This window comes from Patella vulgata, chromosome 6 (assembly GCF_932274485.2).
Source record: "Patella vulgata chromosome 6, xgPatVulg1.2, whole genome shotgun sequence".
NCBI lineage: Eukaryota > Metazoa > Mollusca > Gastropoda > Patellidae > Patella > Patella vulgata.
In genome coordinates, this window is record NC_065884.2 from 4,712,893 (window position 1) to 4,727,060 (window position 14,168).

At 38.6% G+C, this 14,168-nt stretch overlaps 1 protein-coding gene and 1 long non-coding RNA gene across 2 annotated transcripts; one reads left to right on the top strand and one right to left on the bottom strand.

Moving 5' to 3' along the window:
* Positions 1–386: 386 nt before the first annotated feature.
* LOC126824685 (uncharacterized) lies at positions 387–2,788 on the bottom strand. The gene is made up of 3 exons (XR_007681606.2): positions 2,524–2,788; positions 2,258–2,341; positions 387–2,060 (listed from the first exon to the last, which is right to left on the bottom strand). It is a non-coding gene; the product is annotated as an uncharacterized LOC126824685 (long non-coding RNA).
* A 4,515-nt stretch (positions 2,789–7,303) lies between these two features.
* LOC126824682 (probable methyltransferase-like protein 24) lies at positions 7,304–13,575 on the top strand (the record flags this gene model as incomplete). The annotated part of the gene is made up of 5 exons (XM_056101673.1): positions 7,304–7,410; positions 8,896–9,024; positions 10,490–10,564; positions 11,914–12,052; positions 13,129–13,575. Coding segments are annotated over 5 exons (753 nt in total), but the record flags the coding sequence as incomplete, so codon positions are not given.
* Positions 13,576–14,168: the final 593 nt, after the last annotated feature.

A 14,168-nucleotide genomic window follows, 5' to 3' on the forward strand; every position in this document is an offset into this window, starting at 1 on the left:
TGGGTCGAGTGGACGTTAAACCCCATCTCTCTCTCTCTCTCTCTAATTGAAATCAGTCATTCTGTACAACGCGAACAAGTGTAGGTTGTATTGTTATCTGTTATAAGATAACACTTGGTTAGACTTCGATCAGATTTGAATATGTCGTAATTAAACATACATAATAATAATATATAATTTAGCATTTCTGGAAACATGCAACATCAATTTTACATTTACTTTATTCATCACATTCCAAATATAAAACAATTCTGAGTGATAAAATCAACGCCTAAAAAGCATAAAAATATTTCATATAACACGAAATACAAAAATATAATTATGTAATCCTAGTAATTAAATTTCACATGGATTTTATCATCAACAATTTCTATATATGGATTTAATTGGTATAAAAGTTGACACATGTGTACAAATCCATTATGTTTCGTATAAACTGATTTAAAAATGGCATATAATATATGCGTCACGTGTTAACTGAATATTGATGGATGGGTGTCGCTGCCAATATTAAATGTTCTGCTAAAATTTCCTTTACATTGATTATGTCTTAAAAGTACAATGTCAAAAGTCCTAATACCGGTAATGATAAGGTCAAAATACCTCTAAGGCCAAAGTTAACTTAAAACGTCAAACGTAATGTGACATAATGACAATGAAATGGGGTTTAACGTCCTACTGTTCTGCTCCTATGCTGGGCTAATGAAGACGGGCATACGCCATACAGTGTGCTATGAGGGAAATTTTGCCCGGGCAGCGGCACTATCGCCTACTCTTATATCGAATTTTGTCTCATCCGAAGGACTAGACAGCTGTCCGTGTCAGGCCCTCCGTCCTGCATCACTGACAAGGGGGAACCACGCCAGAAAATCTGGATGAACTTTCTCGGTCAATGCAGGGATCGAACACCCGACCTCCAGGCTAGCGAGCCAGCGTCTTACCCTTGGCAGTTGGAATTCGATATAAGAGTAGGCCGTAGCGCCGCTGCCCGGGCAAAATTTCCCCCATAGCACACTGTATGGCGTATGCCCGTCTTCATTAGCCCAGTTTAGGAGCAGAACAGTAGGACGTTAAACCCCATTTCATTTCATTGTATAATCAAAGAACAATGCCTTTGTTAATAAATTCATACATCAGTAGCAGACACGTGTACTTTACTAATGGGTGATCAATAATTTAGTTTTGAGAAAATATAACAGCACGCCCGCGCGTGTTTATTGTTTAATAAAGACTAGAGTAGTCAACCTATCGAAGCCTCGCTCAGTAAAAAGCAATAAATGTATTGAATAGAATTGTTACCCGTGTATTTCATTTAGTTACTAGACGCTATTGAAACAATTTCTCAATAATGTTGAAGGCTTTCTGAGATTTCTCAGCGGGTTGGGGATGGAGACGTTGAAAAAAACCTCATACCAATACCAAAGGTGTCATTAACTTGTTTTCTCCAGTCCGTGGTAAAGAAGCATGGGACATTAGCAAATTCAACTTCGTGAAGTCTCAAACAGAAAATAGTAAAGGTCCCTTTAACTGTTCTGAAACAGGCAGCAAATTGTATTCGATTATATTCTTCCTGATAACAAAATTATAAATAAAAACATGCATACTGTTGATATTCTATCTATACTGCTCCAACAAAAATAATAGTCCTTCGGATGAGACGAAAAACCGAGGTCCTGTGTATACATTGGAATGCACGTAAAAGATCCCTTGGCAGTTGGAATTCGATATAAGAGTAGGCGATAGTGCCGATGCCCGGGCAAAATTTCCCTCATAGCACACTGTGTGGCATATGCCCGTCTTCATTAGCCCAGTATAGGAGCAAAATAGTAGGAAGTTAAACCCAATTTCATTTCATTTCCAACAAAAATAGCACTTTTTAACTCTACTTTTGCGTATGTAGCAGGATCGATGGACAACGGACTATCCCCTTTCCAGGTCGCGGGTTGAACGAAAAGAGACAAGGACAGGAACACAGCTATACAGTTTATTTACAATACACAGGAACCAAACAGCCAATTATTTACAGAAAGAAGAACAAGTAGAAGACAAGAAGGAGAGCACTGAAATGACAAAATAACTAAATTAGCAAATAAGAATAAATATATATATAAAAAAGGATGTAGCTTAGAAATAGCTTCTAATAACTAATCATATAATATAGAGAGATACATTGCCTATTACAGGTAATAATAATGGAGCATTTAGAACTATTATACATAAATAACATAACAAAATGAGAAACTAACTAGAAACATACCCTGATAAAGGTGCTCTTAAGAAATGAAGAATTAGAACTAATAATGTATAAGAAAACCATATACAGGTACAAAAGAGAGAAACACTAAAAGATAAAACAAACACCAAATTAGACATACATTTTAAAATATAAGTGTTTACTTCCTTGGATTGATTATACATGTATTATTTTATTTATAACTTATATGAGAATAAAACAGTATTTAAATTAGAAAGGAATTGTCTTGTATTATATTGTCAAGTCAAGTTAAACAAATATAAACCTACCCGAATTAGTAAATGCAGTGCTGTAGAAAGAAATTGTTGCCTTCAAGATGGAGATCTAAGAAAAAGTGACTAAAGGTGAAACATGCTGTTAGGACAGTATCTAAGTAACAGAATACTACTCACCATGTTAAAATAACATGTTTAAACTATAAACTAAACTAATTATACCAACTGGAAAAACAAAACTTACTGGATATACAGGACAATAGAAATGGATAAAATACTTAAAGAGAATATCACACCAAATACTTAAAGAGAATATACCACCCTACTACACGTACAACAATCAACTTTCGTGCGTAAGTCGACCAACTTCAGATATCGCTATATATACTGCCTAACAACATTCCCCGACCCTTCCTTCCTCTCCTAAAAACACCCCGTTTACCCCCCCCCCCCCCGCTTACTGAGAGATATGTTAATTCGACTTCCGCGTACAACATTTGATTTTTTTTACAGCTAAGCCAATATCAATATTTATATACTGTTGACCTATATTCTATAACAATAGAGACCAAAGAAGTATTGAGATAACGTTACGTTTAGTTAGTGGAGCGTGACTATTAGTAATTTAACATTTAGATTGCATTTAGATCATAAAATATTTATAACATATTTCCATTTCAATATACCTACCGGGCGTCGTCGGTAAAAGCATTGTTTTTGGTTTGTTTGTTGTCTGTCTTAATGTACACGTATATTTTCTTTCCGTTAAGGATTGTACTATTAAGAAAAGCTACATCAAAGCTTTGAGCTGAAATGAAATGAAAATGCAATGAAATAGGGTTTAACGTCTTACTGTTCTGCTCCTAAACTGGGCTAATGAAGACGGGCATACGCCACACAGTGTGCTATTAGGGAAATTTTGCCCGGGCAGCGGCGCTACGGCCTTCTCTTATATCGAATTCCAACTGCCAAGGGATCGTTTACGTGCACGTCAATATGTACACGGGAGCTCGGTTTTTCGTCCCATCCGAACGACTAGACGGCTGTCCTTGTCAGGCCCTCCGTCCTGCATCACTGACAAGGGGAAACCCACGCCGGAAAATCTGGATGAACTTTCTCGGCCAATGCAGGGATCGAACACCCGACCTCCAGGCTAGCGAGCCAGCGCCTTACCCACTTAACCACGTGATCCCCCAAGCTTTGAGCTTATATGACGCCATGAAGTCATAGTTTTTATGGCATCATAGTTGGGACCCAAAATGGCGCCTGTAAATGACTTGTCGTAACTTTCCCTATACAGGGCTTTGACAGAGTATGACGTCATCTCAGCCATCCTGGAGTTGTGACGTCATTTCAAAACTCAAAGTCTATCAGTCCATGCGAAATTCTCCAAAGAACAAACATACCTAGTTTCATGTCGATCAACATTATGAGTAGCCCTTGTTCAAGATGGTTATCATTGACCTTTAAAATATGTCGGGTGTTCGAACCCTGCATTGGCAGAGAAAGTTCATCCAGATTTTCCGGCCTGGTTCCCCTTTGTCAGTGATGCAGGACGGAGTCCGTGACAAGGACAGCTGTGTAGTCATTCGGATGAGACGAAAAACGGAGGTCCCGTGTACACATTGGCGTGCACGTAAAATATCGCTTGACAGATGGAATTCGATATGAGTAGGCCGTAGTGCCACTGTCTGGGCAAAATGTCCCTCGTGCATAGTGCACTGTATGGCGTATGCCCGTCTTCATTAGCCAAGTTCGGTTTTCCGGCGTGGTTCCCCCTTGTCAGTGATGCAGGACGGGGGGCCTGACAAGGACAGCTGTCTAGTCGTTCGGATGGGACGAAAAACCGAGGCCCCGTGTACACATTGGCGTGCACGTAAAAGATCCCTTGACAGTTGAAATTCGATAAAATTAGGCCGTAGTGCCGCCGTCCGGGCAAAATTTCCCTCATAGCACACTGCATGGCGTATGCCCGTTTTCATTAGCCCAGTTCGGAGCAGAACAGTAGGACGTTAAACCCCATTTCATTTCATTTCATTTCATTAGCCAAGTTCGGAACAGAACAGTAGGACATTTCATTTCATTTCATTTTAAAATATGCCTGTTTTAGGTACACTATATTTAAAGTGGAATACTGTGACAACTTCACTCTAAATTGCAGGTCCACCGCTCAAATTGTGATAACATGTCAATCATAATTTCTAATGAGAACAAATCCTAACCTTTGAGAAATTTGAATCGGGAACAGTGTTATGTTCAGTGACTGGAAATTGTAGAGCATATTGGAAGGGGGTCTATATTTCTATGAGCAGAAGGACTAAAATGACGCCACGGATTGTTTATTGACGGAAAGTTACGACTACTCACGGAGACCGGCGGAAATTACTAAGTTGAAATTTACCTGTTGCAGGTAATATTGACATTTGGGTTCGTGTTATACTTATGGAAAGGATATGTTAACATAATTACTTGCATTATTTAAAAAATTTATGAAGCTTTTCCGGTGACCTTTAATATGAAACTTGTGCACGACATTTCATTACGTATAGTGTACGGACATTGTAATCTTTTTATGGCATGTTTAATTTTTAATTTCACTTATCGATATATCGATGACGTTTTATCACTTAATAATCCTAAATTTAGTGATTATGTAGAATTCATATATCCTGATGAGCTCGAAATTAAAAACACCACTGACAGTGACAATTACGCTTCCTACTTGGATCTGCGTCTCGATTTTGACCATTGCCATAAACTGAGTGTTAAATTGTACGATAAGCGTGATGACTTTGACGTTCCGATTATTAACTTTCCATTTATTAGTAGTAACATTCCGATATCACCAGCTTATGGAGTGTTTGTGTCTCAGCTAATTCGTTACTCGAGAGCTTGTTCCTTTTATTCTGATTTTTTAAGTAGATCGAGGCATTTGTCATCTAAGCTTCAACTACAAGGACACTTGCGCACTAAACTTATTAAAACCTTTAAAAAGTTTTATGGCCGTCATATTGATTTGATTGGTAAATATAACGTGTCTCTCTCGACTATTATTCTAGATATATTTAATTGACACGTATACTATTATTATCTCCCTGATAATGTCTACTACATCGTTGACACAGTTCATCGCATGCATTTTGCATACCGATAGTTCATTGGCCAATCACGCTATTTTACCGACATTTCGCCTAATAGTTTGGATGCAGCTATGGCGGGTGTGGCGCCAGGCAGAGTAAGCTTACTCTTCCGGACACCTGTTACCACTGTTTGTCGTGATTACTATGTTAACTTAGTACAATTATTATTAGCCTATATTTGACCTCCCAAACCCTTTGGATCAGTTTATTGTTTATCTTAGTGCTATTATGCTTTGTTTTCATAACTTTTGTGAATGTGGTTTTATTTTCATTCACTACACCTTGTGTTTATAAGCTTATATCTGTTAAATATACAGTTTGTCTAATGTATGATTTCCCCCTAATCATTCTATACCCTTGTCATCACATGGTTCTTTTCAGGTCTTTGATGTTAAATATGTCTGTTAATTGTTTGATCTCTTCTAATCATTAGTAATAAGTATGGTTTCACATTGTACATATATATAGACCCTCAAGTTTACTAAATGTCATTGTGCTTGATAACGATAAGAGAATACTTATCGAAACGTTGTGCTTGTGTAAAATAAACCAGTGATTGTTGTGCCATATAACTGTGTCAGTTTTGTTTTAATAATAATAACTGTTATAAATGAAAATATACAACACTATAGATCACTTAATGATATCCATAATGTGTAGTAGTAAGTTAAAATTGTTAGTAATCAGGTAGTGGTCATTAAGTAGGTGTTTTGTCACTAAGGTGTGACAATTGAATGATATACACCATTATTATCCAGGTTTATGTATTCAATAGTGATGGGTGTTATAAATAGTCATGCTTTTAATTACACCAGTTACAGCTAGTTACACACCTGCTAATCAACGATAACTGTATAATTTCTAGCCACTTTCTATACATACTAAATATTAGCATACTGGCTACTTATATGATTTAATGACACAAATTGTCACCATTAAAAGGTATAGCTTCGTTAGTCATTAGTTTATAAAACAAAGACCTACCGTATTGTTACTCATGTTTCAGTATATGCCTGGATACCAGAACTTTAAAAAATTCATAAAGTTGATGAAGTCGGAACAAGATAAAGTTGAAACGGACAAAATCAAAGCTCGTCAAGGTACATTATTTTTTTAACGACCGTTCGAAGTTTCACATGACAAACAAAATGGCGACCTCCAACTATATTGTGTAGTCAAAAGCGCCTTCGCCTTGTGTGTCCACTGCGTTGCTTTAGTAACTCTGACAACCTGATTAAAACACAGATCCTAATTCGTTTCGTTTTTATAGTTCAAAGTTTCGTTTTACCTGTCTTTACTACACTAGGATCTAGAAGAAATGTTATATAACACGCGTTCTGGTTGATGTGGGGGATTAGCCAATGAAACTGTATGTTACGACTTTCACTACAACCGGTCGGATCGTTACGTAGTGGAGGCCATCGAAAGTATAAAACAGCCAAAGGAAATATAAATCTATATTTTAATGAGACTGTAACTTCGTCCGTAGGATCAGTAAATATCGCAGGCTAGCGATGACATCGAGAGCTGATTATGGTCTGGTTAAGTTAATTTACGTCTAATTAATAATTTAGATAACATTTAAGGCCCAAAGAAAGACCTGCAATAGGCAGATTTAGCTCTTGCATAATGTATGTTGAACCATACATATTTTAGACTTTTGAGATTTGGCTTTTTGCATTTATAAGCAAATACGTAATACCGTCGAATCTAAATACTACCAGAATGGTGTATGGGTGCTGCCTAGTCAAGCAGAGCTATCTACGCTAGGTGCCAAAGATTTAACACTTCTGTACTTTGGGCAAGTATTAATATTTGTAGTAATATGTTCTGAGCGACCATATTGTATATATCTAACTAATTATTTGGTTCACATACACATAATGTATAGAAGTCATATCTATGCCCTCAAATGAATGAGTGATGGATTGACACATAAAAAAGATTTATAAAACCAAAACAATAGCTGGCTCTGTGTGATAAACAGCATGTGGTTATCACTTGTGTTGGAAAATTCCTATTGTATCATTGGCTTAGTAACCAATCATCATAATCAATTACGTAATATTTGTCCAATTAAATAATTGACCGAGTGTCTCAAAGACACTGTCTATGTTATAAGAGTTGTTTAGGTCCTATAGATTTTAGACACCATGAGGATGAGTAGACCCCATTGATTTCTAGGAGAGCCATATGATGTAGCCGCCAGTAAACTCATCTGCGAGTTAATTTTAAGTATTGTATTGTAAATTATGCATTGTAATCATATGTATCCAGCTTGATATAAAATGTAGAAGCGAACTGATGTATTGTTATTCTTGGTAAGACAAACGTCTTAACGTTGGAGATAGTAAGAAGAAAATACACAACGTGAAAAGGGATCCAAAGAAGAGAATTATAAATACTAGATGATCACAAGGCTATTACAATATGTAGCAGAGGAGAGTATGCGTCACACGTTGAATGTGGGGAATCTTCGGCTTACTGGCTTTCCGCATCTAGCCAGCGACGTATAGCACTGCATAGTCCTACATGTTAGCATTATTCTCAACAGGTCAACACATAGAGTTTAGTCATATATACACTAGTATGCTTTTATTGCAATCTAGTTACGGGAGCAGCGCAAATCCAGTCATTACAACCAATCTAAGAAAATTTCGATGTCGTTTTGTTTTGTTTTATCAGTCTGGACGTACACGTTTATAATAATGCAATACCATTTGTAAGTAGTTCTTTACGATTTCCAACTAATAAACGACATACATTTTAATTGATACTTACACCATTTGTAAGCAGTATTTTACGAACAGTTTAAACCTATGTTGTTTGTGAGTTGGAAATCGTAAAATACTACTTACAAATGGTGTTGAATTATTATAAATTTGTGTTAGGCCAAAAATGATTCCGGTTAAAATAAAAGGTAGGGACTACAAAATAACCCGAGAACAGGGGGGAATAGGGGGGGGGGGATATTTTCATTTTTCGAATATCCATATGCCCCAGTGCCTCTGTTTCCTTAAACTAGGCCCCAAAACGCGGCAATGGATGGTTTGCTGTAAGCCCCAGTATTTTCGTTTCCTTAAAGGACAATATTGGTGCCAGTCATTATCACATATGTGATAGAGCTGGTTAAACACATTCCAAATATTGTCCTTTAAACCATGCCCGACAACGCGGCTATGGTTTGCTGAAATTTAAATTATTTTCGCCCGTGGGGACAGCCTACTCGAACCTCGTTATAACCCAGTTCCTTAAAACAACAGTTGACGTACTTATCTATTTCCAGATATATTCAACATATCCAGGTACCGTGTAATAACAGGGTGAGGCTGGGTCACGTGGGTGATGGAGGATGGGATATGTGTGAGGACGCTCCATATAAACCAGCAAATAACAGTCTGGTCTATTCTTTTGGGTAAGATGATGGATGGTCTATTCTTTTGGGTAAGATGATGGGTGATCTATTCTTTTGGGTAAGGGGGGGGGGGGGGGTTGGATGGCCGAATGGTTAGCGTGCGCGCGCTGTATCATAAAGTCTGTCATTGGTTCGACTGGCGTGGTTTCGAATCCCAGGTTGTACGTGACAAGGAGTAGGGTCGCCTGTCCAACCTCGTGGGTTTTCTCCGGGTCCTCCGGTTTCCTCCCACTGCTAAAGACCCCTACGCGCTAGCGAATTATTGAAATAAAATTAAACCATATGTTAGTCCCGAAATACCTAGTTTGTGTCGAGTGGACGTTAAACCCCATTTCTCTCTCTCTCTCTCTCTCTCTCTCTCTCTCTCTCTTTTGGGTAAGAAGATGGATGATCATTTCATTTGGTTAAGATGGGGGTTGTTTATTATTTTGGGTAAGATTGTCTGTCTATCGTCTTTTGGGTACAATTTTTTTTCAGCGGCCCGTTTAGAGAACGTGGGGCCTTAACGTGGAAGATCATCAAATAATAAATATCTATTTAGAAAAAATCTCCCCTGTGACATATGCAAATAAAATATTTTGTAAGCCAGCAATTAATTTTTATTAACGCCGGAAGTGACGTACTTGGTTCAACTTTGATTACCCGTTTTGGATTTAATACATTTAGTATTTGTATTGCTAATCGAACATAGGCTCTTTGGTCTAAATCAGAATAAAATAGAATGATTTGTGTTGCTATCAACGTCCTACTTTTCCGCTCCGAATGGGTTAATGAAGACAGACTTTTGGCATATAGTGTAATATGGGGGGGGGGGGGGATGTTGCCCGGATAGTGGCGCTTCGACCTACTCTTCTTTCGAATTCTAACTGTCAAGGGTTCTTTTACTTGCACGTCATTGTGTACACGGGATCTAGGTTATTCGTTCCATCCGAAAGACTATACGCATTCAGCTAACGCGGCCTTGCATGATGTTAATTACAATCTGATTAAAATACAGATGTATATTTCGTTTCGTTATTTTTATGCTTTCGATGGCCTACACTACATGAAGATCTCACCAGCTGTACTGGAAGGTCACGTCAGGGGTCATACGAACACCTTTTGACCATATGACGCCAGACATTGATTAATCAATCAGCGTTGACGTTTCTAGTGATTTACCTACAGTTTCGTGCATCGCGCGCGGAGAAGTCGCCGTGACAAATGTTTTCATTGGCTAATCCCTCACCCAGAACGCAGGTTATATAACAACTCTTCCAGATCATAGTGTAGTACAGACAAATAAAACGAAATTTTGAACTATAAAAAACGAAACGAAAAAGGATCTGTGTTTTAATCAGATTTTGTTAATTACTAAGTAAACGAAATCACCCTCGAAGTCATACTTATAATCGTTTTATAAAGCTGAAAATTCGTGCTGACCAACACCAAAGTTCTCAAACCTTTATATTTTTTGTGTTTTCAGAATAGCCAAAGACTTTAGCTTCGACGACGCCATTGGAGCGAGAATAAACGCCAGGGTTCACTCTTTTGATCCAACGTAAGTCATTTAATATTTCCTGTTGTATTCGGGCATAAACGGTCCACCGTTACAGCAAATCTACACTCGATATAGCAAACTAATCACGACCCACACAGTGATAGTAAATATACACACCTAGCTCGATATAGCAAACTAATCAAGACCCACACAGTGATAGTAAATATACACACCTAGCTCGATATAGCACGCTAATCACGACACACAGTGATAGTAAATATACGTACCTAGCCCGATATAGCAAGCTAATCACGACACACAGTGATAGTAAATATGTATACCTAGCTCGATATAGCAGACTAATCACGATCCACAGTGATAGTAAATATACGAATCTAGCTCGATATAGCAAGCTAATCACGATCCACACAGCGATAGTAAATATACACACCTAGCTGATCACAACAATAACACGTCACCAATTTGTGACCCATGCGCAAATCTCTAGTGTAGTCTTGTGAAACGATACGAACACTTGTTGTACTTGTAGGAATGAAATGGGGTTTAACGTCCTGCTGTTTTTCTCCCACTGGGCTATTGAAGGTGGGCATACATGATGCAGTGTGCTACAGATGGGGGAAATTTTGCCCGGACGGCGGGGCATGGCTTACTCTTGTGTCGAATTCCAACTGTCAAGGGTTTTTACGATATAAGAATATAATACAAAGTTAGCAGCTTGTTACAGTAGTTGTACCTGTAGTGTCGTTATGATGTACATACAATCTGTAGTTTTATGTTTTCAGTGTAGGTGTGAAAGGTGTAATACAATATACCTATATGTTTTCAGTACACGCGAGAAAGATGTGATACAATATACATATGTTTTTAGCACAGGCGTGAAATGTGTAATATAATATACCTATATGTTTTAGTATGGGTTTGAAAGGTGCAATACAATATACCTATATTTTTTTAGTATAGGTATGAAAGGTGTAATACACTATACCCACTCGGCAAACCTCGGCAGATTCCGGTACCCTACATCTAGCCTCGGCTGTATGACAGTAAGTGATATGTACCTACGCCTATACATTTGCGATGCGGCACCGGTTTACTTATAAGGAAAACATGCCCGCGTTTACAAAGAAATGCAAATTTGTCCTTGTCTAAAGAAATACGGATAAACTTGAAAGAAAAACCACTTCAAATCTTTGAAAATTTTGAAGATAAAACATTCTTCAAATACGTCGTCATCAATGACGTCATTGGTCGTCATGGACAACGCCATTGTAATCCGGGAACTTCTAAGTAGTTTTAATGGTGGACTTTGTCATACAGCCGAGATTAGATGTAGGGTACTGGAATCTGTTGAGGTTTGCCGAGTGACACTATACCTGTATTTTTTTTAGTACAGGTGTCAAAGATCATAAAAGAAGTGATAATGTCTACTTCCACGCGACTGGTATATCCGATACCACTGGTACCAATGGTAACGGCTGGAAAATGGGAACTTTATCGGCCATTAAAAAGGAACTTGGACATGAAAATGTGGGTAAAACAATATTTGGTTAGCCTATATCTTAATAGTTAGGCAGAGTGATAAGCAATTTAGTTGCTCGTTACTTTATACATAATGAAAATAAAATGGTGGTTGCCGTCCTCCTGTTCTACTCCGACTGGGCTAATGAAGATAGGCATACGCCATACACAGTGTTGTGAGGATAACGGCACTGCGGCCTACTCGTAGCTCGAATTCCACTTTGTATACGGGATCCGTCTGTCGTCCCATACGAACGACTATACAGCGTCCTCTGTCCTGTCTCTTTAGAAAATGAAATGAAATGTAATGGGGTGATTTAACACTCTACTGTTCTGCTCCAAACCAAAAACCGAGGTCCCGTATACACATTGGCGTGCACGTAAAAGATCGCTTGGCAGTTGGAATTCGATATAAGAGTAGGCCGTAGTGCCTCATAGCACACTGTATGGCGTATGTCCGTCTTCATTAGCCCAGTTTAGGAGCAGAACAGTAGAACGTTAAACCCCATTTCATTTCATTACTAACAAGGGGGGGGGGGGGTCCACGCGGGAAAATGCAGTTAGACTTTCACGACCAACGGCGGGATCGAACACGGGGTCACCGCGGCTCCCGTATGAATATAGATGTGGATATTGCTGATAAAGTCCTGGCTATTATTTGTATGTAAGGGTTATCGACTGAGACAGGGGTTCAAGTTAGATGAACACCCGAGCTCGACCAATGTGTAAGTTACATTATTCCATCGAAATGGTAGAAGCGATCGTCTCATTAACACTTCATATGGGTGGCATTATCACTTCCATGTAAGGGATAGAGAGGAAAATATGGTTTAACGTGTACTCGACATTTAGTTCATTTCGGGACTAACATATGGTTTAATTGTATCTTAATAGCTGTTGGGGGGGGGGGGAGACCCGAAGAAAACCCACTTGGTTGGACAAGCGATCCTTCTCCTTATCACGTACAGGCGGGGAATCCAAACCACGTCACTTGACTCAATGACAGACTGTATGAGCTATTGCGCATGCGTTAGACCATTCGGCCACTCAAACCCGAATGATCCCTCTTTTTATGTAACTTTCAGGAAGTTTTGTCAATTCTGAAAATGGATATTGAATCCTGGGAATGGAGAGTTCTACCACAGATTTTAAAAGCTCACGAACTAACCAATACAAAACAAGTTATGGTTGAGTTTCACACCTGTAGACGTTGTGCTGATAGACAGGTTGTGAAGGAATTGACTCATGCTATAACTATTCTTAAAGATCTTTACGATATAGGTTTTAGAATATTCTGGATGCATAAAAATCCTGCATGCACGTACACGTGTAAATATACAGGTGCTAAATTGTCTAAATGTCAGGAAGTATATTTCCTAAAAAAATAATTGTAATGTTTTATCGACAGGTGTGTGTAACTTGGGTAACTGGATGTCACTTTGCTAAAACACCAAGTTATATTGATGTAATGATAATCTGACAGGACATGTTAAGCAAGCAAACAAATAGAAAAACAAAACTCTGACCATTAGACGACAAAATATCAAAAATAAAATGTTTTCATCACATAAACTATTCGGTTTTTTTTCACTACCCAAAGTCATGTTGAATTGAATTCAAACGGAAGAGGACCCGGATACCCTGACGGCGACGAGAGCCTCAGGTGGAACGAGGACTGGCTTTAGCTTTATATTCAGCAAATTTTCCAAATATCCAACCCACGCCACTAGGTACCCACATTCAGAAAAGTCACCGGTTTTCCTCTACTTTACGACAATCTACAATGTATTTTATTAATTAATTTATACAAATAAATGTTTTAAAAACATTACTCGGCATACCTCCGGGCCCCTCTAGGCCCCTGCACAAGTGTCCCAGCTGCCCCCACCCCTTTTCAAGAGCCCTGCTGGTAGTTCGTTACATTAATATCAGGAGCGTATCCAGAGGTCGTGGGAGGCCCACCCTCTCATGCATGCGAAGATCATGTTTTGGTTCTCCAATAAATTCACCGTAATGACGTCGAACACACTAATCTGTGACGTATTGCCACCGTTCAGGCCCCACCCCTTTCTAATCACATACATGTATACAGCAGCCGGGAAAATTCCCCAGACCTCCACCCAAA